Here is a 27,941-nt window from a genome sequence, read left to right as displayed (position 1 = left end):
ATCTCTCAGTTGTCATACTACACAGTGCCTGCATCAAGCAAAATAGTCACCCATAGTCCAATCAAAACAGTCCAATCAAAACAGGACACTACAGTGTAAGACATGCACACACACACAGTCACAAATTCTGTTTGATGACAACTTGGGTACGTGAACTGACTGATTTATCTCAGGAAAATGCAAAATATAATATAAATAGTTTGGCTCAGTCCATTTCTTTTTTTTTTCCTTCTATCGTTTTTTTCTACAAAAAGGATATGGTAAGTAAGTACACAGTTTTGTTAGCAAAACCACATTCTGAGTCGCTAAACTCAGTTACAGGGAGGGAGGGAATACTACTAGTCATACTATTTCACTTTAGGAGCAAAGGTTTTAATCTGTTTGCTTGTTTTGGAGGTAATCTCACAAATACTGATACAAAGAAATGTTAGAGGACCCTCTGGTCTTCATTGTTCAGGTAAATACTAGAGTCAGTCAGTGCTCTTTGAGCCCTGTTAGAAGGCTGATAGTGGTTGCTCAGTGGTTGTTGATCACTGAGAATACTGCCTAATATTCTACTTATTCCCTCAAAGTGCAGAAAAAACTCAAAAAACCTTTTGTCCTGGCTGAGATAACTAGTGTTCCGTCATGAACCCAGTGCTGAGCTCGACAGGAACAAGAAGAGTGACAATAGTAGTAGACCGGAGATGTTGTTTTGCACTATGGCAGGAAGAAAGGCCATGCTCAGCAGGAGAGTAGGACAGTCCCCAAAAGTGAAAACCCCTGTCCTCACTGCAAAACCCTGCCTTGGTTATAATACCACGCCCAGGCTGCTCCGCCTGCCCCTCCCCTCCACACACTGCAGCCTCCATCAACACTTCTGAGCCTCCACAGGAGACATGGCGATGTAGGAGCCGTTCCTCATTGGCTGGTTGGTGTGGTTGTTGTCTGATGGTTCAACCTCTGGTTTATCGCTGACTTGAGTGTAGGCAGTTTCGTCTTTTGCCGTCTGGAGAGGGAAGAACATTTTGTAAAGGACAAAGCAGAATTCCACCATGAAAACAACAACCAGTTATATACTTATAACTAAATTGGAAATGTTATACACATGAAAATGAAATGTTTAATGCAATGTTATAGAATAAACTAATGGAGGATGAATCATGAATTAATGTCACTGTACAAAACCAACAAACCCCAAATACTTTTTAACTTAAATAAAAAATATAATATGAAGCAGGAATGAGATAGATACACACTGAACAAAAATATAAATGCAACATGTAAAATGTGAAATAAAAGATCCCAGAAATGTTCCATACACACTTGTGCTCAAATCTGTTTACATCCCTGTTAATGAGCATTTCTCCTTTGCCAAGATAATCCATCCACCTGACAGGTGTGGCATATCAAGAAGCTGATTAAACAGCATGATCATTACACAGGTGCACCTTGTGCTGGGGACAATAAAAGGCCACTCTAAAATGTGCAATTTTGTTTTGAGAGAGTGTGCAATTGGCATGCTGACTGCAGGAATGTCCACCAGAGCTGTTGCAAGAGAATTGAATGTTGATTTCTCTACCATAAGCCGCCTCCAACGTCATTTTAGAGAATTTGGCAGTACGTCCAACCGGCCTCACAACCGCAGACCACGTGTATGATGTTGTGTGGGTGAGCAGTTTGCTGATGTCAACGTTGTGAACAGAGTGACCCATGGTGGTGGTGGGGTTATGGTATGGGCAGGTTTAAGCTATGGACAAGGAACACAATTGCATTTTATCGATGGCAATTTGAATGCACAGAGATACCGTGACGAGATCCTGAGGCCCATTGTCGTGCCTTTCATCCGCCGCCATCAACTCATGTTTCAGCATGATAATGCACGGCCCCATGTCGCAAGGATCTGTAGACAATTCCTGGAAACTAAAACTGTCCCAGTTCTTCCATGGCCTCCATACTCACCAGACATGTCACCCATTGAACATGTTTGGAATGCTCTGGATGGACATGTATGACCGTGTGTTCCAGTTCCCGCCAATATCCAGCAACTTTGCACAGCCATTGAAGAGGAGTGGGACAACATTCCACAGGCCACAATTAACAGCCTGAGCAACTCTATGCAAAGGAGATGTGTCGCGCTGCATGAAACAAATTGTGGTCACACCAGATACTGACTGGTTTTCTGATCCACGCACCTACCTTTTTTCTTTTTAAGTAATCTGTGATCAACAGATGCATATCTGTATTCCCAGTCATGTGAAATCCATAGATTAGGGCCTAATGAATTTATTTCAATTACTTATATTTTTGTTCAGTGTATGTATGCATACATATATACTGAACAAAAATATAAATGCAACATGCAACAATTTCAAAGATTTTACTGAGTTACAGTTCATAGAAGGAAATCAGTCAATTGACATAATTCATTAGGCCCTAACCTATGGATTTCACATGACTAGGCAGGGGCGCAGCAATGGGTGGGCCTAGGGAGCCAGACCCAGCCAATCAGAATGAGTTTTTCCCCACAAAAGGGCTTTTTACAGAAATAAATACTCTTCAGCACCCCCCCTCCCCTTCCTCAGACGATCCCACAGTTGAAGAAGCCGGATGTGGAGGTCATGGGCTGGCGTGGTTACACATGGTCTGCGGTTGTGAGGCCGGTTGATGTACTGCAACATTCTCTAAAACGACGTTGGAGGCGGCTTATGGTAGAGAAATCTACATTTTCATTCTCTGGCAACAGCTCTGGTGGACATTCCTGCAGTCAGCATGCCAATTGCACGCTCCCTCAAAACTTGAGACATCTGTGGCATTATGTTGTATGACAAAACGGCACATTTTAGAGTGGCCTTTTGTAATGATCATGCTGTTTAATCAGCTTCTTGATATGCCACACCTGTCCAGGTGGATGGATTATCTTGGCAAAGGAGAAACGCTCACTAACAGGGATGTAAGCAAATTTGTACAAAGAAATGGAGATTAATAAGCTTTTTGCGCGTATGGAAAATTTCCAGGATCTTTTATTTCAGCTCATGAAAAATGGGACCAACACTTTACATGTTGCGTTTATATATTTGTTCAGTACACACACACACACACACACACACACACACACACACACACACACACACACACACACACACACACACACACACACGTATGTGGACACCCCTTCAAATTTGTGGATTCTGCTATTTCAGCCACACCCATTGCTGACAGGTGTATAAAATCGAGCACACAGCCATGCAAATCACCATAGGCAAACAATAGCAGTAGAACGGCCTTCCTGAAGAGCTCAGTGACTTTCAACGTGGCACCGTCATAGGATGCCACCTTTCCAACAAGTCAGTTCGTCAAATTTGTGCCCTGCTAGAGCTGCCCCAGTCAACTGTAAGTGCTGGTATTGTAAAGTGGAAAGGTCTAGGAGCAACAACGGCTCAGCCTCAAAGTGGTAGGCCACACAAGCTCATAGAACAGGACCGTAGCGGGCAAAAAAATTCTGTCCTCGGTTGCAACACTCACGACCGAGTTCCAAACTGCCTTCGGAAGCAACGTCAGCACAAGAACTGTTCGTCGGGAGCTTCATGAAATTAGTTTCCATGGCAGAGCAGCCGCACACAAGCCTAAGATCACCATGCGCAATGCCAAGCGCCGGCCGGAGTGGTGTAAAGCTTGCCGCCATTGGACTTTGGAGAAGTAGAAACGCGTTCTCTGGAGTGATGAATCACGCGTCACCATCTGGCAGTCCGACGGACAAATCTGTGTTTGGCAGATGCCAGGAGAACGCTACCTGCCCAAATGCATAGTGCAAACTTTAAAGTTTGATGGAGGAGGAATGGTCATGGGCTGTTTTTCATGGTTCAGACTAGGCCCCTTAGTTCCAGTGAAGGGAAATCTTAATGCTACAGCATACAATGACATTCTAGACGATTCTGTGCTTCCAACTTCGTGGCAACAGTTTGGGGAAGGCCCTTTCCTGTTTCAGCATGACAATGCCCCCGTGCACAAATCAAGGTCCATACAGAAATGGTTTGCCGAGATCGGTGTGGAAGAACTTGACTGGTCTGCAGAGCCCTGACCTCAACCCCATTGAACACCTTTGTGACTGCAAGCCAGGCCTAATCGCCCAACATTAGTTCCCGACCTCACTAATAATAATAATAAGCCATTTAGCAGACGCTTTTATCCAAAGCGACTTACAGTCATGTGTGCATACATTTTTACGTATGGGTGGTCCCGGGGATCGAACCCACTACCCTGGCGTTACAAGCGCCATGCTCTACTAATGCTTGTGGCTGAATGGAAGCAAGTCCCCGCAGCAATGTTCCAACATCTAGTGGAAAGGCTTCCCAGAAGAGTGGAGGCTGTTATAAGAGCAAAGGGGGGACCAACTCCATAGTAATGCCCATGATTTTTTAATGAGATATTCAACGAGCAGGTGTCCACATACTTTTGGCCATATATCATCCCTAAAGATAATTTAAATGATAAGCAACAAGCAAGAATTGCTAACAGCTCAAAGAAAATAGCAAACGAAGCAAAATGAAGACTTACAGTAAAAGAATGAAAAGCTTCAGTAAAATCAATACGTTTTACTTCATTCTAAAACAGAAAGGAAAAAGGGGGGGGGGGTTACAGAAATGTTTTATCATAATACGGTAACTATACAGTTCTTTATAATAGCTTTATTTGATAAAACAATATTTATCTGAATACTTTAAAAATACCAATTCTCTGTCTGTGATGTGAACTCCTATTTTGTTTCTCAGCATGAACATGTAGGCAGGCCTATGTCTGTTGTTGAACCATGTGGGGAAGATACTAAGCTAACTCTTATCTATCTGAGTCATGACTGATGGGTGGGGAATGGGGTCATGCACAAGGGGTCAGATCGACTAACCTAGACAAACACGTAAGTGTTGAAAGGACACTGGCTATTCTACAGGATTACTTGAGTTCAGTGCCTGTACGCCACTGTAGACTATACACTGTTATCATTGTGACAGTCTGCCAACGGGGAACTGCTCAATTCAGATATATACTTCCTGTTCTGACATCAGTGGTTTCAATTGTTAGAAACGCCAGCCGGAATAACATTTCATACAGACATTACAGGAGGTAGGACCTGCTGACTATGTGAGGTTACCCTCAGTCACCAGACCAGTGATGTTAATATAGAAGAATAAATGGTATATAAACAGATAAACATGGAACACAGTCAAAGCTAACATAAAACCTTTGTTGTGTCATTGCACCCCTATAGACTAATCACTTATGAAATCCTTCACAACAACTGACATATTGTGAGTGAAGTGCCCAATTGTTAATGAAATGTACAATTTACACTATATTTCAGAGAAGCTAATGAATATTCTTGTTTGGGGTGTCCTGGGAGTAAGTGCAAGGGTAGAGGGGAGGTCTTACCTTCTTCTGGCGAGACCTGCAGACCAGGATGACGAAGACTATGAGCAGGATGGCGCCCATGCCCACGATGAGCAAAGGGAAGTTGGACACCAGGGTCACGATGAGCAGCAGGGTCCTCATCTGGGCAGCAGAGTCATCGTCGATAGTGGCCGTCTGGGGGAGGTGGGGGTTCACTAAGGTTATCAACCTGTCTTTACTATGTTATTAACTGGTGTTATTAATGGATGCTGTAAACCAGTTATTAACTAGTCTTAATAATAGACCAGTAATAAAGGGTTATCTCTGGCTACATTTCTAGATTTTTTCAATGTCTGATACAACTTAATTTGACATTTCTACGCTGCGCGTGAGACCGACTGAATTTCACAAAATAAATTGGAGAGTGAGGGATGGAGGATATATGTCTTACCTCATTGACAAACATGATAGGGAAAATTATCTCCTTTAGATGTTTGGTTTTGCTGCAGAAGAGAAAATGCAGTGAGAACTCGAGGTTCAACAATGGGCCTTCTCATCCCTCATACGAATTGAGTGAAAAAAGATCAGGCTTCAAAGTGTGGAAAACTGTTCTGATTTTTACTTACGGGAAGCCTGGAACTCTGTTCAAAATGATATTGAGCTGGGCTCTCTTGCAGGCACGGATGGGGACACCAGTGGTCTAGAAATACAAAATAAATTGAAACATGCAGTTACATCTTGTCCTTTCCAATATGGAGACAGCAAATCTTAATAATCAACTGGTACTGCATAAACACACATCCAGTTGAAGTTGGAAGTTTACATACACCTTAGCCAAATACATTTAAACTCAGTTTTTCACAATTCCTGACATTTAATCCTAGTAAAAATGCCCTGTCTTAGGTCAGTTAGGATCACCACTTTATTTTAAGAATGTGAAATGTCAGAATAATAGTAGAGAATGATTTATTTAAGCTTTAATTTCTTTCATCACATTCCCACTGGGTCAGAAGTTTACATACACTCAATTAGCATTTGGTAGCATTGCCTTTAAATTGTTTAACTTGGGTCAAACATTTTGGGTAGCCTTCCACAAGCTTCCCACAATAAGTTGGGTGAATTTTGGCCCATTCCTCCTGACAGAGCTGGTGTAACTGAGTCAGGTTTGTAGGCCTTCTTGCTCGCACACGCTTTTTCAGTTCTGCCCACACAATTTCTATAGGATTGAGGTCAGGGCTTTGTGATGGCCACTCCAATACCTTGACTTTGTTGTCCTTAAGCCATTTTGCCACAACTTTGGAAGTATGCTTGGGGTCATTGTCCATTTGGAAGACCCATTTGCGACCAAGCTTTAACTTCCTGACTGATGTCTTGAGATGTTGCTTCAATATATCCACATCATTTTCCTTCCTCATGATGCCATCTATTTTGTGAAGTACAACAGTCCCTCCTGCAGCAAAGCACCCCCACAGCATGATGCTGCCACCCCCGTGCTTCACGGTTGGGATGGTGTCCTTCGGCTTGCAAGCAACCCCCTTTTTCCTCCAAACATAACGATGGTCATTATGGCCAAACAGTTCTATTTTTGTTTCATCAGACCAGAGGACATTTCTCCAAAAAGTAAGATCTTTGTCCCAATGTGCAGTTGCAAACCATAGTCTGGCTTTTTTATGGCGGTTTTGGAGCAGTGGCTTCTTCCTTGCTGAGCGGCCTTTCAGGTTATGTCGATATAGGACTCGTTTTACTGTGGATATAGATACTTTTGTACCTGTTTCCTCCAGCATCTTCACAAGGTCATTTGCTGTTGTTCTGGGATTTATTTGCACTTTTTGCACCAAAGTACGTTCTTCTCTTGGAGACAGAATGTGTCTCCTTCCTGAGCGGTATGACGGCTGTGTGGTCCCATGGTGTTTATACTTGCGTACTATTGTTTGTCCAGATGAACGTGGTACCTTCAGGCATTTGGAAATTGCTCCCAAGGATGAACCAGACTTGGAGGTCTACAATTTGTTTTCAGAGGTCTTGGCTGATTTCTTTTGATTTTCCCATGATGTCAAGCAAAGAGGCACTGAGTTTGAAGGTAGGCCTTGAAATACATCCACTAGTACCTCTCCAATTGACTCAAATGATGTCAATTAGCCTATCAGAAGCTTCTAAAGCCATGACATCATTTTCTGGAATTTTCCAAGCTGTTTAAAGGCACAGTCAATTTAGTGTATGTAAACATCTGACCCACTGGAATTGTGATACAGTGAATTATAAGTGAAATAATCTGTCTGTAAACAATTGTTGGAAAAATTACTTGTGTCATGCACAAAGTAGATGTCCTAACCGACTTGCCAAAACGATAGTTTGTTAACAAGAAATTTGTGGAGTGGTTGAAAAACGAGTTTCAATGACTCCAACCTAAGTGTATGTAAACTTCCGACTTCAACTGTACAAAATGTCACACAGCTACTAAATACAGTATATTTGTTATCAGATTGAGACTATGTAAACAGTATTTATTAGGTACACCACCCCGTTCATGAAAATGGCTTGCTCCTGAGTCACGTGGACGTGGTTTGCTATATAAAGCAGTCAAACAGGCATTCAGTTACTGTTCGATTGAACGTTAGAATGGGCAAAACGAGTAACCTAAGCGACTTTGAGCGTGGTATGATCGTCGATGCCAGGCGCGCCGGTTCCAGTATGTCAGAAACGGCCGGCCTCCTGGGCTTTTCACGCACGACAGTGTCTCGGGTTTACCGAGAATGGTGCAACAAGCAAAACACATCCAGTCAGCAGCAGTCCTGTGGGTGAAAACAGCTTGTTGATGAGCGAGGTCGAAGGAGAATGGCAAGAATCGTGCAAGCTAACAGGCGGGCCAAACAGGAACACAAATCCTGGTTCCTGTTGTGTCATGTTGATGGCAGAGTCAGGATTTGGCGTAAGCAGCACGAGTCCATGGCCCCATCCTGCCTGGTGTCAACGGTACAGGTTGGTGGAGGTGGTGTAATGGTGTAGGGAGTGGGGAGTGTTTTCCTGGCACACGTTAGATCCCTTGATACCAATCGAGCAACGTTTGAACGCCACAGTGTATCTGAACATTGTTGCTGACCAGGTGCATCCCTTCATGGCTAAAGGGGGGTTTCACCCGGTACTAGATGGGTGTACCTAATAAACTGGGCACTTAGTTTAGGCCCCATAACATATCCCACATATTGGCCTTATGACTTTAGATGTTAGATAAAATGTTTGTTCATACTGGATTAAGGTCAAGGTAAGTCTCATGCTCCTCCTTGTTGGGGCTCAGTCCTTCAACAGCGTTAATGTACTTGTCATCTGCCTGATAGAAGTGGGGGAATGACACCACAATAGGAGCACCTATGGACAAGAGGAAGGAGATGGGGGTGAAACATGATTTAAAAAGGCCCAGTGCAGTCAAAAATGTGCATATTCTGTGTTATCTAAATCTCCACTCTTTGGTTGGAATAATACTGTGAAATTGTGAAAATTATGATAATGCCCTTTTAGTGTAAGAGCGGTTTGAAAAGAGCGCCTGAAATTTCAGGCAATTATTTTTAATTTTTTTAGGGGGTAGATCAGGTTTAATATTGCAGATAGAATTTCAGCCTATTTTGGTGGGATGGAGTTTTGGCCTGCAACACCAGGCACTAAATTAGTTAATAGACCAATAAGAAAGAGAGTTCCCAACCGCTCTGCCAATAACAGCACCTATTTTTTTCTCCCCACTCAGACCACTCCCAAACAGTCTTTGCTCTTTGCCAAGAAGCTATTTTTGTTTGTTTTTTACCATTTTAATTTAAAACAATCACAGTAAGGTACTTAATTGTTACCCAGAAATTATTTGATATTGAGAAACGGCTGCATTGGACCTTTAAGAGACAAAACACCACAAGCACCCTCTATGCTCAAATAACCTATATCCTTATCCTGGACTTCCATCAGGGACGATTAAGCAAAACAAAGTCAAATGTTTGAATATTGAGGATCTAAAAAGGAAATATCAAGGACAAATATCATGGACAGATGTGAGAGATTGCTAATGTGTGCTATCTGGTATTATAACCCAAGCACAGAGATAGCGGAACAGATAGCAAAAATATGTGTTGAGTTCCTTCCTTGCCATTGGAAAGGCAGCCCATACCGGACAGGTTCTGATAAGATGACACGGTGAAATGATGGCCGTTTTTCACAACCCAAGAGAAAAACAATTCCTTTGAGGTCAGAATGACCATTCTGAAGTTCCACAAGGTACTACCTCAGAGACACAACATAATGTGTTCCATTTCATTCTGTGGTACAACTTGAGTGAGTTAATAACCCTCACTAAGGAATATGGAAACGACTCTAAACTGCAATATCTGACAAATGAAATTCATACCAACAAAAGGCATTAACAAGGGCCCTAGTTCACTTGTAGCCCTGAGATTACTCAGTCATAACAGCATCCAGATTGTTGAACTTTCTCTGCTGCACCACACCGCAAATGCGGATGTTTCTTAACACACATACAGTATGGGACTTAAAGACAGATCTACTCCCCCCACGAGACTTAAGGGTTACAGTAGTGCATTTATATACCATGTGTTTGTACATCGATTGTTTTATGAGGGGAAACTATTTAGAGATATGCCTTATCCTAGCCCTCACGTTCATAGCTATGCAGGCAATTCAAGTGTTTTATAGCCCTCATCCAGAGTTAATCATTCACCATCTACACTATTGTAAAATCTGCATAGTCAAACATGGGAATTTCTGATATTTATTGCAGCTAGAACTAGACTGACTGCGGTATTCTTTTCAGTCCAAAAAAATAGGTTATGTTGTTAGTCAAATCAAAACAGTGGGTAAGTGGGGCGCATGCTTTGTTATGCAAACCAGGGTTGCAACAGGGTGATGAACAGTCTCTTACCTTCTCGGCAAACACTGACTTTAAGCACCCCGGTGCCAAGGCAGTCCCCAGCTGGCACACAGAAGCCGGCGTTGGTAGGGTTCTCCTCAGGACTCTGCAGGACGTCATGTGGAGGGGCGAAGCGGTAGGCTGGGATGCCCTTCACTTCCACATCCTCAACATAACCCAGATGGATAGACCTAGACCACAGGGAGAAGTGGGAATAAGGTTATGGACACAAGACGTGTACAGTGGGGAGAACAAGTATTTGATACACTGCCGATTTTGCAGGTTTTCCTACTTATAAAGCATGTAGAGGTCTGTAATTTCTATCATAGGTACACTTCAACTGTGAGAGACGGAATCTAAAAAAAAAATCCAGAAAATCACATTGTATGATTTTTAAGTAATTTGCATTTTATTGCATGACATAATTATTTGATACATCAGAAAAGCAGAACTTAATATTTGGTACAGAAACCTTTGTTTGCAATTACAGAGATCATACGTTTCCTGTAGGTCTTGACCAGGTTTGCACACACTGCAGCAGGGATTTTGGCCCACTCCTCCATACAGACCTTCTCCAGATCCTTCAGGTTTCGGGGCTGTCGCTGGGCAATACGGACTTTCAGCTCCCTCCAAAGATTTTCTATTGGGTTCAGGTCTGGAGACTGGCTAGGCCACTCCAGGACCTTGAGATGCTTCTTACGGAGCCACTCCTTAGTTGCCCTGGCTGTGTGTTTCGGGTCGTTGTCATGCTGGAAGACCCAGCCACGACCCATCTTCAATGCTCTTACTGAGGGAAGGAGGTTGTTGGCCAAGATCTCGCGATACATGGCCCCATCCATCCTCCCCTCAATACGGTGCAGTCGTCCTGTACCCTTTGCAGAAAAGCATCCCCAAAAAATGATGTTTCCACCTCCATGCTTCACGGTTGGAATGGTGTTCTTGGGGTTGTACTCATCCTTCTTCTTCCTCCAAACACGGCGAGTGGAGTTTAGACCAAAAAGCTCTATTTTTGTCTCATCAGACCACATGACCTTCTACCATTCCTCCTCTGGATCATCCAGATGGTCATTGGCAAACTTCAGACGGGCCTGGACATGCGCTGGCTTGAGCAGGGGGACCTTGCGTGCACTGCAGGATTTTAATCCATGACGGCGTAGTGTGTTACTAATGGTTTTCTTTGAGACTGTGGTCCCAGCTCTCTTCAGGTCATTGACCAGGTCCTGCCGTGTAGTTCTGGGCTGATCCCTCACCTTCCTCATGATCATTGATGCCCCACGAGGTGAGATCTTGCATGGAGCCCCAGATCGAGGGTAATTGACCGTCATCTTGAACTTCTTCCATTTTCTAATAATTGCGCCAAAAGTTGTTGCCTTCTCACCAAGCTGCTTGCCTATTGTCCTGTAGCCCATCCCAGCCTTGTGCAGGTCTACAATTTTATCCCTGATGTCCTTACACAGCTCTCTGGTCTTGGCCATTGTGGAGAGGTTGGAGTCTGTTTGATTGAGTGTGTGGACAGGTGTCTTTTATACAGGTAACGAGTTCAAACAGGTGCAGTTAATACAGGTAATGAGTGGAGAACAGGAGGGCTTCTTAAAGAAAAACTAACAGGTCTGTGAGAGCCGGAATTCTTACTGGTTGGTAGGTGATCAAATACTTATGTCATGCAATAAAATGCAAATTAATTACTTAAAAATCATACAATGTGATTTTCTGGATTTTTGTTTTAGATTCCGTCTCTCACAGTTGAAGTGTACCTATGATAAAAATTACAGACCTCTACATGTAAGTAGGAAAACCTGCAAAATCGCCAGTGTATCAAATACTTGTTCTCCCCACTGTAGTAGGACTTTCTCATTACATCAAAATTATGGCAGGATTTTGGAATTCTTCATTCAGATCTACACGTCATTTCCAGAGAAGAGTGTGAGGACGGTGGTCCCAAATGTGTCACATACTGTGCTGAGCATTGGGTAACTATGAGAAGACAAAGTACATGATTGAATCAAAGCTTCTTTTTCATATCATGTGCCGTTTTTCCAGTTTCTCCTCACGCCATGCTCAGCTCACACTTTTTACCATGATCAGGGTGTGGCGTCTTCTACAGTTGTTTATCAGTCTGGCTATCACCTAAACCACTGCCCCTCTTTGTACTTGCTGCTTTGACTGTAAATAAATCATAAACTACCGATAATACAAGATTTGGAGATACGACTGTGACGTACCTGCAGAGGTCAGCAGCGAAGATGTACAGCAGCTCTTTCCTGGATAACAGAGGGTGGAACACACTGCCATCCGTGCCGTTGATCATGTTGCTCTGGTTAGAGGACCACCATGACATTTCACTGTTGGTAGGGGAAAGGTAGGGGAAATGTTAGACATCAACAGGAAGCCTTTGTCTACATAAGGTTATTGTAACACAACGGGACCAAATACTGATTCCATTTCAACTGCCTGGAAGCCATTAAACATAAGGTTTTGCAATCTGCTCTGTCATGACAGGGAACAACTGGGTTTATCCTTGGACTTTGAATACTTGAATTGGAAAGATAACAAGTCATCCCTGTTCAATGAGTAAACCCAATGGCCGGGGCAACGACCAAAAAGCAAAATGCTGACATGAGAAACTTTCTTGATATCCATTCCTCACAACAACATGAAGGTGGAAAAACTGAGGAAAAGGGTCCTTACGTCAGCCCGTTCCATGTGTCTATTCTGCCATATTCCATGTAGTCCCGTTCACCAGTCAGGAACACAAACTCTCCTTCGTGAGTTCCATTTTTCTGGGAGGAGAAAGAGAGCGACAATAGTTCAGTTAGAATGTCATATCAAAACAAATACATCCAACAAACAGGGGAACAGTGGACAGGTACAGAATTAGAAACAGACAAACAACCTTTAATAAGCCATGTTAAAGTTAGAACGTCTTCCTTTATTGATGTTACGTAAATTGGGAAGTAATTTCCGTGTTTAAAGCGGCTGGTTGTCGTCGTTGGAAATGTACTGACGGGGAATATTGTGCTCTAGAGGCTCAAATAAAAATGCCACTGTATTACTGTACCTGCCTATCCAGTTCCGTTTTCCCTTTCTCATAATACAGTTTTATAGGCAGTAGGTTTGGGCGATATACCGTATACTGGGATATTTCTAAATACAGACGGTATGCTTTTCAATACCGTTTTTTTAAAACAGGGCGTGTTGCTGCAGGGGTGCGTGCTACGTCACTGCTTATAACTAGAAGTATAACTATAACAAATCTAAGATGTGTCAAATAAATGATTTCCAGCTCAGGGCTCCAGCAATGCATTTTTGTTTGCTAACTTGCTAGCTAAGTGGCTAGATGTCAAGATGAAGCTTCTTGGTTACAGCAGACATTCAATCCCGTCCTGATCCCTGTTGCCTAAATTGTTTTGTGCGGGTAATACCTTGTACCCCGGCATGGTACAGAAAAGGTATGACGGTATAAAAATCTGGATACCGCCCAACCCTAATATGCAGCAGTAAGACTAAGAGTGCCAAACTAACCATAAAAAGTCCCTTCCACGTAAATGCTTTGACAGTTGAGATTGAGATTTGAAAGTTTAGGTATAGGTAAAATTCTACCCAACGTCTACTTCTTTCGGGGATTTTCCAAATAATGCCCTGAACTTGTTTGTTAAATCTGACTGTTTGCTTTCTTATTGCTTGAGGCAGAATAGCAGACACGAGTCTCCAAAGCAGACATGAGTCTCCCAGAAAGAGGGGAAGTAAGCAAGCTTCATCAGCATATTGTCATTTTCACTCTCATCATGTGATGACACCACAAGACCTCGTCCCAGTCCCTACCAACCGCCTTCTGGTCCGATGACTAAAGGATTTATCGCGCAATGTCACAACTTCTACTAAATCCCAATTTCAAGACCGGCCATTAGCTAAGGCTATAACTTTAGTGAATAACTGTATTAACAAGGACCAGTTCTGAAGGGTAATCTGAGTGAGCATATGGTTTATTACAGTATTTCAAGGTTTTTACTGAATACAAACAGTGCTTACCTTCCACATCAGTCCAAACATCTCGTCCACCTCTGGCTTCATGGCGTGGATTTTGGAGAGCAGAGGGTCCTTGAAACCCCATAGCACCTCGTGAACGGTGCGGGTCATGAAGATTTCCACACCGATGGAGTTCATCCACATGGAGACGAAGGTACGCAGCAGGAAGGAGTAGGAGTTCAGCTCGCTCATCACCGCCTGTCCAGGGAGAGGGGAGGAAACAGAGAGAGAGGGGGTTAGAGATCACATTCGATCATACCACCCAATTTCCACTAGTAACACAACGGCACTATGCAACACAATCATAAACAACGTTTGTAAGTCCATAGCTTTGGTTGCCGTCTGGTCTGGTTCTTGTCATTGGAAATTGGATTAAGTCCACGGAAGTGTCTGCGATAAAGTAACAAGTTTATAGGAACAAGTCACCAAGATGTCATAAAACGGAGTTTAGCATTATGCTTGGAAAGTCTACTGGAATGATGCAGTAAAGCAGGGGTGTCAAACTTATTCCACGGAGGGCCGAGTGTCTGCGGGTTTTAGTTTTTTCCTTTCAATTAAGCCCTACACATCCAGGTGAGGGGAGTTCCTTTCTAATTAGTGACCTTAATTCACCAATTAAATACAAGGGAGGAGCGAAAACCCGCAGACACTCGGCCCTCCGTGGAATGAGTTTGATACATGTGCAGTAAAGGAATGTCAGTACATGGTTATAGTGGTTATACTGCGACTCTCGAAAGGTTAAAGTTGACCAAAACAGAACAGTTGTGGAATGATTCACACCCTCATGTTTCTATGTATTCTTAGAACCGCGTTGCACCATAGTTTATAATAATAATTAATTATTATTATTATTATTAGGTGGGTGCTTACATTTGTCCTATTTCACATATGTACAAGTGTGAATTGGAAATGTGTTTTTTGCATATTCCAATCCCCCCCTCGAAGACCCCCCAAGGATCAGCCATTATTGACTGCAACCCTGGAGCCTTGCTCAAAGGCACGTCGGCAGGTTTTTTAACCTAGTTGGCTCGGGATTCAAACCAGTGACCTTTCGGTTACTGACCCAACGCTCTTAACCGCTAGTCCATCTGCCGCCCAACATACTATACTATGTCCATGGCAGCTAATATACAGTACATAAGCGAAGACTGTACAAGTATGTAGAGGTAACAAGCAGAGACCGAGAGACACACACACTAACTCACCACAGCTGGGATGTTGACTGTCCTCAGAATGTCGACCTCTGGATTACCCCGGGACTTCTCTGGGACGAAGACAAAGCTTTTGGGGTTCAGGGCATAAACCTTGGTTCCATTTTCAAGGAAAGTTACATTTTCCCTGGGTCTGTATTCCCTGTTATGGAAAGGTGTGGGTAGAAAGGTTAAGTCGTTCCACAGAGATATTTCCCCCCCCATGTGAACGAGTTCAAACAAGTCCATGAGCAGGTTCAGCAGCATGGAACAACATTCAGTCAATATGACTTTCCCAAAACCTGCATCACCAGCTTCCCATGATCAAACGAACAGATCATAAAACAAATACATTGTGGACCGAATCTTAACTTGAGATACGCACATGAAACACAAATATTAGCAAAAACCTTTCATTGGTATCGATATAGGCGTTCCACTGAAGTCTCGAGTTACGAGTGTGGACCTCAAGCCCTTTGTGAACTGAGGCCATCTCATTTGAAAGGAGAGCAGTGAGTGTGTTGTCAACCTACCTGTAAGTGTAAGGTCCAATCTGGGTGACCGCTGCCTTGCCCCCTGCTAAGAACACTTCAGGGTTGGTCACGTTGAAGAAGTAATACTCCATGTAGACTGGAGGAGGCGGGTTCTTCCACGACTCAAATACTTGGCTCGCTTCAGTCAAGGTCAATTCCTACAAAAAAAGAGAGAGAAATACAGTTAATGATCAAGGACAGACCAAAACAACAATGATATCTCCAAGCATAATCTGTTTATGGTAGTACATTCCGGAGGGATAGAAAGCTATTTAGCCTAAAATGCTATTTAAAAACGTTTCCTCATTAATTTCTAAACTAAGGATATTTTGGCTTTCAAAAGCAATTACATTTTTGATTCCGTCAGCATCATCCAGCAACAATCCTTTTCAGGTTATGCCAGGAAAGAGCACACACTGCAATTAATGTAGTGTAGACCCTATGCCAGCACACCAAAACAGGGTGAGGGGGAAAAGTCCTTCACAGGTGAATAACTGTCAGTACAAGCAGAAAACCTGAGTGAAAACTGCACAGGAGGAGTCTCTGTCGACTTCAGCAGGATGAGAAAGATGTTTGCATTTTGCTCAGGACAATCCTCAAAAAGCCTAAATTGCCACCCACCATAATGGCAGCGTGACAGTTTGAATAAACAATATGGACTGGCATCACTGTCCTATTAGTCATCATCTGAATACAGGAAAGTGGTTAAAAGTTAGCCGTCATGCCTGGACTAGAAAACAGTAGTTTCAACAAGGTAATTCAACTGTAACTAAAACTGACGCAGTGACATTCAACACTTAGAATGAATGAAGCGTGTTGAAACATGGTTGTCAAATCTAAAGAGCAAATTACTGTTAAGCTGTCTGTTGATCCATAAAACAGCGGTAAATAATCTACGCCAATAGGGCCTACTGTATAGAGAAATCGGTATTTCTAACTTCAAGTGAGAAATGTCTCACTTCCCCCGTCCTTTACATAAGGGGTTCCTGATTGCTTTCTCTGTCCTCTGAGTAAAGTGAGGTGTACTTGAGAAAGGCCTTTAACATTCACACCGCTCACTCACTCAGCTGAAGTCTCAGAGAAGCTCAGCGAAGCTCAGTGATTGAAAGAGGATGTTTATTTTAAGGTGTGGCCCATCAGGGTTGCACAAACACTTGTTTCCTGTCAAGACTTTAGTCCAACCATGATTTAAGATGGTAGAATGACACATTACAATGAGGTGCATACTCCCTATGAAGTCATAAAATGATAGGACAGTATTTTGGCTCATACACACACATTCTGAGAAAAACACTATTTACAACTGGGCCAAAGGTCACCACTCTCTCACTAGAGCATTGAACTGGGGGGCATGCTCCTCAGGGGCAAAACAGAAGCCTATTGCTTCACTTAGATTCTAGTCAGTTTTAAACAAGATCATAACTTGGAGTGGGCATATTGCGGCAGTGAAATATGCTAGTATCCAGCACAAGTAATGTAAACAGGGTTCTAATAAAAGGTTAGGAGCACAACATAAAATCTAGGAGCACCAGAATATATATATATATATATATATATATATATATATATATATATATATATATATATATATATATATATATATAATGACTGCTGTTTCGGCATCACTAACTTGCTACACAAAGTGGTTGACAGCTGCATTCCCATGCCATTTCGTCTTCAGAAAGTTGCAAGAAATACAAATCACTGATGCATTCTTTAAAATGTAGGCTTTGGACTGAACAAATCTGTAACCACGTTTTTTTTCTCTAGGGCACTAGGAAACAACTGCACAGTGAAACCTATCATTACAATAATTATTATCTGGGGGATTTTTTCTCTGGTCGCACTGGTACTCCCAAAATAAAATATCTAGGGGCATATGCGACCAACATGGTCGCAATTTAGAGCCCTGAATGTGAATCAACTCAAATTGAATAATCAATGATGTACAGCAAAGTATGAATGCTGTGGAGTGAAATATTGCTTCACATTAAAGAAAAATATCCCTGAGTTATTTTGGAACAAGTAACAAAAAGCCTATTTGATACGTTAAAGACATTTCCCTTTATTTTACAAGATCATTTGAGTCACCTGAATGGTAAGTAAAGCCAAAGTAAGCCACCTATTCCAATGCTGTGTGTTGGATTGAATGTGTTTAAAGCCAAACACTGATTGCATACAGAAAATGAGAGAGTGAGGGAAACACAAACAGCACGTGATTCAGAGTCATCAGCAGTGTTCTACCAAGTTTCCAAATTTCGCAATCAGTGAAGTCTGTTTAGTTTTTCTAGATTAAATTGAGTCCCTTTCAAACAGATACAATTCAAGAGTGACAGTTTCTGTGTTTACAACATTTGAACTTTTGGTAAAACCAAGGTCTAGATTAGAATCATTCCTGTGTTTACCAACCTTGAAAAAGGAAGGTCTCTCAAAGGGCTTCCATAGACGTGATGTCTACATCATTTAGCTCTTAGAAATGCTTAAAACCTTGATCTCACAAGCAAGCAGGGACAGAGGGTTGCGGTTTATCAATCTTATCAAAAATCTAACTCACTATGTGTAGCTGGTGGGTGGGGGTGGGTCACATGGTGAGTGGTAAGGACATGCAAGCATAACAACTAAAGCCAAAATATATGCAGGAGTTGTGGTTTGATAACTGTTCTCAACATAATAAGAAATTATATTGAGTGGCATATTTTTCTCTGGTTTTCCAATCTATAAATGATGACAAAAACCTGTTTGAATTAAAGTAAACAGGTTTGTCACCTATACATTTGTTGTGAAAGTTTTTTACTCTACCCTCCAAAATATAGTGTGAGGAGGGGCAGAGGGTTTTTTTTCCTGGAAGAGCAGTCCTCTAGACCTAGATCAGGCCAGGGCTGAAACAACAAGTAAACAGATGACTGCTGTCTGAGCAAAAAAAATCCTGCCTCCAGGCCAAGGAGTCCGTCAGATTCCTCACATGAATTTAACCCTCCTCCCATCCACGCCCTTTTACCAGAAGTCCTCTAGGTAGGCTACTGCAAAGTTGTTCTAAAAGTGCACTATGACACGAAACAACAGATCAGTTTTAGAAGTGGTACAGTTGTGAATGGACAATACTTCTTAATTTCTCATTTATCTTTTCAGTCACCGGCAATGTCCACATAAGACACTTTATTGAACATAAAGTACCCGGTAGGCTGATATTTGATAACAATATTTTGTTTGTTTCATTTCATGACGTTATGTATTCTAGGTCTAGGATGACACCACCATATCCAAAATAAACCCAGATGTGAATTTAACAGCAGCAATTAAACTGTGGCAGGGAACCTTGGGCTGTTTGTCTGTATACGCTCACTGTCAGTTTGACATTTCTGCTGAGGTTGGCAGTTTTAGAAAGAGAAATTGAACCTGTTCAGATCCCTAGGACATTTTGGGGGGATTATTTTATAGTGTAGTATTCAACCTGTTCAGCAAAGACGGGGAAGAATGAAATGCAAAGTATTTCAAAAGAGAGCAGGACTCCGAGCCTTCACGATCTCTCTCCCTTCCCCCACCCATGTGCACGCACACACCTCCCCCTACCCTCCTACAACCACGAAATTCCTACCCTACTACAACCACTGACTGATAAACCCAATAAGCCACTAGGAAAGCTCATATAACTTTAAATCCCAAATCAATTATATTGTGAGACACAGACGTGTAAATAAGATGAATACACTGCAGTTGAAAATGCAGCAGTTCTATTTCAAATAATCTGTATCGTGTATAATAAAGCTTGACTTTGAGATTTAGCAAATGAATTTATAGTGGGTTTATTGTATTGATGGAATAAAGCATGTTGCTTGCTCTGAGTGCACCCATCCATGGTGATGGTGTTACCACCACGCACTGTGACATGAGCATACCCCGAATTGTAAATCAGCCAGCGAGATTCCATCCATAGGCTACTACAATACACTGAGTTTACATGCAGAGCTGTTCAAGAGGTTTGAATCAATGTTGCGGATTTATGAATGATACAATGTTGCGTCCTACCACAAAAACCATCCCTGGTTGGTGGTAAAGAATGCAGCACATAAATTGGTGAACTTGGAAAGCATGGTATGTTGTACTGACCCATGTTGGGTGGGTAAATGACTGGAGATAAGGTTTGAGGGAACTCAATGCTGTAGCTAGCTAGCTAACATCACATTTAAAGCTCCAGCTTGGTCTCAGACTAGATGTAACATAGTAAACCGGGACACTGAAAATAGTATTCTATGTTACGTTTGGTATGGTTACATAAGACAGAAGGTATAACGCCAACGTCTAGCAACTCAAAGGTTGCGTGTTCGAATTTTATCACAAACAACTTTGCTACTACTTGCTACTTTGCAACTACTTAGCATGTAAGCTAACCCATCCCCTAACCCTTTAACCTAACTCCTAACCCTAACCCCTAGCCTAGTTAACGTTAAATACATAGCTAACATTAGCCACCTTGCCAACATTAGCCACAACAAATTAGAATTCGTAACATATACGTTTTTTGCAAATTTGCCAACATATTGTATGAATTGCAATCCGTAACATATTGTACACATTGCAATCCGTAACATATCATACAAATTGTAATTCATAACATATCATATGAAATAATAACGGACACCCACAAATTCACATATATCATATGAAAGGTAACATATCATACTAATTGAATTGCCCGGTATACATTAACTATGTTACGTCTACTCCTGAGTCCAGGTTGAAAACCCGTACCTACAAGGGATGGGAAATGTGACTCACCGTCTGCTGTTCAGTGCAAACACAACAAACGTTAACAATTTAAAGCCACCAGACTACAAAAAACTATAAAATGCATGTTTGAAGTGAGGAAAAGTTACAACTCACCTTTTTTAGCCGATTGTAAATCATTGTTTGGAAGACTTGAGCCACGACCAAGGCGATGCCCACTATCAGTAGATGGGCGCAGACAAACCCAGTAGCGTAAATTGCACATGATCTCCGAGTCATGATGCTGGCCAACTATCAAACTAGCTAATTTGGCAAATTTGAAATTACTTATAACAGTAACGATAATACTGACTGTAGGTTCTGATCTTTATTTGGACTTTCTTTTCCTCAAAGGTAGCTGCTACTTCTCACTTTGCATCCTGCTCACTACAGACAACACTTGAGACGAATATAAAATTGCTCGTTGATGTGTAGGTATCTACTCGCAAACTGTCTTCGGTAATAAGAAATACTGGTACTCAGTGCTGTCAAAAAAAGCTGTTATTCTGCCCATACAGTCGGTGCCTAACGGGAATCGACTGTGTTGTTCTGAGGCAGCGGGAGAAATAGCAGCTCGCAGTGACCTCCACTCCCTCCTTACCAGATTCAAATGAACTCGATCAAGGCGTCGTTTTGGTTTCTGCTGCGCGGTGGGTGTGTTAAAATCAATGACTGTATATGATGTTAAAATGTAGCGTGCTTTCTGTGTGGCTGAGGTCAGTGTTTTACTTTAAAGCACCATAATAAGACAGCACAAACTAAAATACCTAAGATATATTTGCCCTTGATTTTCTCTACATAGTTAGCTAATGATTTGTATTTCGATACATTCAACCAAGCAACGATTTGAAAGTAAACTTAAGGTTCTGACAATTTCATACCAATTCACTTTCATATGAAACTATGCAAGTAATATTATGAAGTAGTGAGGCTAACAACGTGAATGTACTGAAGGGAGCTTGTGAATGAATTAGCATCGCATGCTCATTCACATATCACCCTAGGATTGCTGCTAGCTAACTTTATAAACTGGTGTTGAGTGTAGCCTAGGCATACTACTGCCACTACTTAGCAGGGTGGCATATACTATTGCATAACTATAAAACATTTGAAAACTGTGCATCTGAGTTGAGGAGTTAGCTAAATTAATGTACACATGATGCTGCCTTCATACATGTTTGGGAGTAACCGACCGTTACTTCTCAACATGAAATTCCGCTATCTCACCTCATCATGTCTCTTTAAATAACTACAACATGAACATGAATAATGTGTTATTCAGAGAACCAACGATAGTTGACGTGAACCGTTTGTTCACTGAGCAGTAAACCTTATTGGCTAACAGCCTCCCGGACCACCATCCTAAGACCACCCCCAGTGGGTTATGATTGGACGGACGAGGTTGAGCGTGTTGCAGAATTTGATCGACCGATTTCAGGGCGGGGCTTGTTTAAAGGGGGAATGGCAAAGTGAATCAGATGCGCTCAGAGACCTGACTGGAAATTCCCGGACTACTCAATCCAGCTAAGGTCGACGGAAAAAGAGAAAACGCTAAATAAGTACAGACACACATCTTGAAATAATTCCTACCTTCAGCAAATAGTTATCCTCTGGTTCTCCCTTGTTAAATGTTATACAATTTCCCCCATCTGTACAATAATAGGCTACTATGCTTCCCATTGATTATTGCCTCAACACTAATGACAAAATGCGGATACATTTATGTCCATACTGTATAGTGTCTCAATTATTTCAATCAATGCAGTAATCAATGCAATGAGTGGAGGGAGTAGCCTAGGGCCAATAACAAGGCAGAGTAATCAAATAAGGCAAGTAAAACAATTAAATGAAGAACACTTTTAGATAAGGGACAGTTCGACATTTACTGGGGGTGGCAGGCTGGGGGAGGCAGGGCTCCTCCAACTCAAGGTTTCCAAAAATGCACCCCCTCCCCAACGTAAAAAATATTTTCACCTGACCTTCCCCTTGTTCTGTAAAATAAATTGCACACCCTGCCCCCTCATAGAATTATATCAAAATAATGTTTACGACAACAAATAACAATAACTGTAGAGACCCTGTGTTTATAAACGTGGATATCGACTTTGCCAATTCAGCATGCTTTTGTGGCCCAGTCAATGCCACGCAGGGCTATGAGCCAGAAGGTTGAGGGTTCACCATACGAGCTCACTCTCCCTGCCTGTTTCATTACACTAGAATCAGAGCCGGCTGCAGACAATGATCAGCTAGGGGGAAATCTGATTTTCAATATTTTGATGCCATATTTATAATTATATAAAATACATGCATCGAATTTTCCACCAACAGCTTTCTGTGCCAATGCACCACACAACCAATAAACAAAGCATACCAACTTCAGGCACTTCAATATCATGGTTTGCGTTTTCAACACCACAGTAAATAGACTATGTCAATCTCAACAAAAAACCTTGTAGGCCTACCCAGCATCAAAGGCTTGGCTTGACAATGTCTGTATGTCATTCAACTTTTTGGTATTTGTAATGATGTGTCCTTCCATTCATCAAATGGCCACTGCACAGTTTGGATTGATTGATTGATTTTATTTGTCAGTAAAAACAATTACCTATATACACACAGTACAAAGATTTTTAAAAGTGACCGGGATTGCTAAAAAAAGTTGGGACTTATTTCCATTGTGGTCCCTATTTTTTAACATAAATACATATACAATTACATAGATAGACACAGACACATTACAGCGATACAGACAAAAAAATGCTCGACCTCCAGATGACTATGAGGGGGGAGTTGTGTTTCCATCAAATTGACTTTTTGCGCATAAAGGTTTGTAAATACGTACATAAAAATAACTTTTGCGGTTAAATGATCATGTATTGAATAAAAAAAATACAAGTTAAATTGGTTTCCATCACATTTTCAACTCTAGGCCTACTGATGGTTTTGTCACAAAAAATGTTTAATAGGTATAGCGAATGTGCCCACTCTGGTATTGGCACGTGCACTCTAGTCAACAGCTGGCAGATACAGTGCGGGTATAGCCTACATGATGAGATTATTATGGACAAAAATTGATCATCATGTCACCAGAATAAGACCCTTGATATTTATTGAAAGGAGCATCAAGCTCATCACCGTGCACTTTCACCACCCTGTGAAGTTCAGCATAATTTATTTAATCTGTAGCCTAATAAACTGCATGCTTTCCCATGATGTCATGATATTTTTTATCCAACATGTACTTTACTCTCATAAAAAGGTTGGATGTAAACCTGGTTAATGTCAAGCCATTTTGAGAATGCTGGAATTCTATTTTGGACATACGTGCTCATGCCTACAGAATACTTTTGAAGTAGCCTAATCAGATTAAAACATTGTGACTGGTTGTGTTTATGTCACATATAAAAGGTAATACATTTGAAAAGTTAAATGATAAATATTTAGTCTATGTTGAAGCGTTAGGTTCTAGGTAAGTGAGGAATAGCCTCTTGGATTGGAGAGGAGGCAGAGCGTGCGTTAAGTTTTCCTGAATAACTAGGCCTGGAGCATATGTGGTCACATTATTATAGGACGACTTGGAAGAATGATGATCTGCAACATTTTTTTTTTACATTTTAGTCATTTAGCAGACGCTCTTATCCAGAGCGACTTACAGGAGCAATTAGGGTTAAGTGCCTTGCTCAAGGGCACATTAACGTCATTTAGCAGACGCTCTTAGCCAGAGCGACTCGCAAATTGGTGCGTTCACCCTATAGCCAGTGGGATAACCACTTTACAATTTGGGGGGGGGGGGTTAGAAGGAACACTTTATCCTATCCCAGGTATTCCTTAAAGAGGTGGGGTTTCAAATGTCTCCGGAAGGTGGTGAGTGACTCCGCTGTCCTGGCGTCGTGAGGGAGCTTGTTCCACCATTGGGGTGCCAGAGCAGCGAACAGTTTTGACTGGGCTGAGCGGGAACTATGCTTCCGCAGAGGAAGGGGAGCCAGCAGGCTAGAGGTGGATGAACGCAATGCCCTCGTTTGGGTGTAGGGACTGATCAGAGCCTGAAGGTACAGAGGTGCCGTTCCCCTCACTGCTCCATAGGCAAGCACCATGGTCTTGTAGCGGATGCGAGCTTCAACTGGAAGCCAGTGGAGTGTGCGGAGGAGGGGGGTGACGTGAGAGAACTTGGGAAGGTTGAACACCAGACGGGCTGCGGCATTCTGGATGAGTTGTAGGGGTTTAATGGCACAGGCAGGGAGGCCAGCCAACAGCGAGTTGCAGTAGTCCAGACGGGAGATGACAAGTGCCTGGATTAGGACCTGTGCCGCTTCCTGTGTAAGGCAGGGTCGTACTCTCCGAATGTTGTAGAGCATGAACCTGCAGGAGCGGGTCACCGCCTTGATGTTGGCGGAGAACGACAGGGTGTTGTCCAGGGTCACGCCTAGGCTCTTCGCACTCTGGGAGGAGGACACAGCGGAGTTGTCAACCGTGATGGCGAGATCATGGAACGGGCAGTCCTTCCCCGGGAGGAAGAGCAGCTCCGTCTTGCCAGGGTTCAGCTTGAGGTGGTGATCCATCATCCATACTGATATGTCTGCCAGACATGCAGAGATGCGATTCGCCACCTGGTTATCAGAAGGGGGAAAGGAGAAGATTAGTTGTGTATCGTCAGCGTAGCAATGATAGGAAAGGCCATGTGAGGATATGACAGAGCCAAGTGACTTGGTGTATAGGGAGAAAAGGAGAGGGCCTAGAACTGAGCCCTGGGGGACACCAGTGGTGAGAGCACGTGGTGCGGAGACAGCTTCTCGCCACACCACTTGGTAGGAGCGACCGGTCAGGTAGGACGCAATCCAGGAGTGAGCCGCGCCGGAGATGCCCAGCTCGGAGAGGGTGGAGAGGAGGATCTGATGGTTCACAGTATCAAAGGCAGCAGACAGGTCTAGAAGGACAAGAGCAGAGGAGAGAGAGTTAGCTTTAGCAGTGCGGAGAGTCTCAGTGACACAGAGAAGAGCAGTCTCAGTTGAATGACCAGTCCTGAAACCTGATTGGTTTGGATCAAGAAGGTCATTCTGAGAGAGATAGCAAGAGAGTTGGCTAAAGACGGCACGCTCAATAGTTTTGGAAAGAAAAGAAAGAAGGGATACTGGTCTGTAGTTGTTGACATCAGTGGGGTCGAGTGTTGGTTTTTTGAGAAGGGGAGCAACTCTCGCTCTCTTGAAGACGGAAGGGACATGGCCAGCGGTCAAGGATGAGTTGATCAGCGAGGTGAGGTAGGGGAGAAGGTCACCGGAGATGGTCTGGAGAAGGGAGGAGGGGATGGGGTCAAGCGGGCAGGTTGTTGGGCGGCCTGCAGTCACAAGTCGCAGGATTTTATCTGGAGAGAGAGGGGAGAAAGAAGTCAAAGCATAGGGTAGGGCAGTGTGAGCAGGACCAGCAGTGTCATTAGACTTAACAAACGAGGATCGGATGTCGTCAACCTTCTTTTCAAAGTGGTTGACGAAGTCATCTACAGAGAGAGAGGAGGGGGGGGGGGGACGGGGGGAGGATTCAGGAGGGAGGAAAATGTGGCAAAGAGCTTCCTAGGGTTAGAGGCAGATGCTTGGAATTTAGAGTGGTAGAAGGTGGCCTTAGCAGCAGAAACAGATGAAGAAAATGTAGAGAGGAGGGAGTGAAAAGATGCCAGGTCGGCAGGGAGTTTAGTTTTCTTCCATTTCCGCTCCGCTGCCCGGAGCTCTGTTCTGTGAGCTCGCAATGAGTCATCAAGCCACGGAGCTGGAGGGGAGGACCGAGCCGGCCGGGAGGATAGGGGACACAGAGAGTCAAAGGATGCAGAAAGGGAGGAAAGGAGGGTTGAGGAGGCAGAATCAGGAGATTGGAGGGAGAAGGATTGAGCAGAGGGAAGAGATGATAGGATGGAAGAGGAGAGAGTAGTGGGAGAGAGAGAGCGAAGGTTGCGGCGGCGCATTACCATCTGTGTAGGGGCAGAGTGAGTAGTGTGGGAGGAGAGCGAGAGAGAAAAGGAAACAAAGTAGTGGTCAGAGACATGGAGGGGAGTTGCAGTGAGATTAGTAGAGGAGCAGCATCTAGTGAAGATGAGGTCAAGCGTATTGCCTGCCTTGTGAGTAGGGGGGGACGGTGAGAGGGTGAGGTCAAAAGAGGAGAGGAGTGGAAAGAAGGAGGCAGAGAGAAATGAGTCAAATGTGGACATAGGGAGGTTGAAATCCCCCAAAACTGTGAGGGGTGAGCCATCCTCAGGGAAGGAACTTATCAAGGCGTCAAGCTCATTGATGAACTCTCCAAGGGAACCTGGAGGGCGATAGATGACAAGGATATTAAGCTTAAATGGGCTAGTGACTGTGACAGCATGGAATTCAAATGAGGAGATAGACAGATGGGTTAGGGGAAAAATTGAGAATGTCCACTTGGGAGAGATGAGGATTCCTGTACCACCACCCCTCTGACCAGATGCTCTCGGGGTATGCGAGAACACATGGTCAGACGAGGAGAGAGCAGTAGGAGTAGCAGTGTTTTCAGTGGTGATCCATGTTTCCGTCAGCGCCAGGAAGTCGAGGGACTGGAGGTTGGCATAGGCTGGGATGAAGTCAGCTTTGTTGGCAGCAGAACGGCAGTTCCAGAGGCTGCCTGCGACCTGGAACTCCACGTGGGTGGTGCGTGCAGGGACCACCAGGTTAGAGAGGCAGCAGCCACGCGGTGTGGTGCGTTTGTGTAGCCTGTGCAGAGAGGAGAGAACAGGGATAGGCAGAGGCATAGTTGACAGGCTGTAGCAAATGGCTACAAAAATGCAGAGGAGATCGGAATGAAATGAGCTAAGCATCTGGGAGCGGAGAGAGCAGGGCCTCCCTCACCAAAAACGTCTACCTCAGAAACTAAAATTGTTTCACTGAACCACCCGAACAAAAACTCTCCCAACTTCCGCCTTTAGAAATCAGAATTGTTGTGAACCACAGCGGTTCAATGTTTAAAGGAATAGACTCAACCCACTTTATTCAGCTAGCCAACTATGACACCATAGCTAACTAGCAAGCTAGCATCCAATAACAATAACACACCAGCGCATCTCAGTATCAGAAGTAAACATACAGCCAGACTGGCCTGCTACAGTGCCTTTGTATACCTTATCAACTGTTGAGAGTACGGTCCCGTGTAGCTCAG

At 43.1% G+C, this 27,941-nt stretch overlaps 1 protein-coding gene across 2 annotated transcripts; it reads right to left on the bottom strand.

Annotated features, from left to right (window-relative positions):
- Window positions 1-227: 227 nt before the first annotated feature.
- On the bottom strand, window positions 228-21,396 carry LOC311144742 (lysosome membrane protein 2-like). 2 transcript variants are annotated; one of them, XM_084180838.1, is made up of 13 exons: window positions 20,901-21,396; window positions 16,020-16,177; window positions 15,502-15,649; window positions 14,300-14,494; window positions 12,959-13,050; window positions 12,493-12,612; window positions 10,283-10,461; window positions 8,612-8,730; window positions 5,991-6,064; window positions 5,816-5,867; window positions 5,407-5,559; window positions 4,537-4,584; window positions 228-988 (listed from the first exon to the last, which is right to left on the bottom strand). In XM_084180838.1, exons 1-13 carry the CDS (start codon window positions 21,021-21,023, stop codon window positions 851-853), a joined length of 1,599 nt encoding a protein of 532 aa, XP_084036964.1. In that variant the 5' UTR covers window positions 21,024-21,396; the 3' UTR covers window positions 228-850. The 2 variants fall into 2 exon arrangements, with proteins under 2 accessions (XP_084036964.1, XP_084036965.1); XM_084180839.1 differs by lacking the exon at window positions 20,901-21,396 and adding an exon at window positions 16,370-16,617.
- Between the last annotated feature and the right edge of the window lie 6,545 nt (window positions 21,397-27,941).

Source organism: Coregonus lavaretus (assembly GCF_964263955.1).
Source record: "Coregonus lavaretus genome assembly, chromosome: 17".
NCBI classification, from domain to species: domain Eukaryota; kingdom Metazoa; phylum Chordata; class Actinopteri; order Salmoniformes; family Salmonidae; genus Coregonus; species Coregonus lavaretus.
The sequence above is the reverse complement of the archived record's forward strand: the minus strand, read 5'-3'. Positions and strand labels throughout refer to the sequence as shown.

Coding starts and splice junctions, on each gene's coding strand:
- LOC311144742 (XM_084180838.1), bottom strand. CDS start 21,023: ATGACTCGGAGATCATGTGCAATTTACGCTACTGGGTTTGTCTGCGCC. Junction 10,462..12,492: donor TTCGCTGCTGACCTCTGCAG/GTACGTCACAGT, acceptor CCTGTGGTCTAG/GTCTATCCATCTGGGTTATG. Junction 989..4,536: donor AAGCTTTTCATTCTTTTACT/GTAAGTCTTCAT, acceptor TTCCCTCTCCAG/ACGGCAAAAGACGAAACTGC.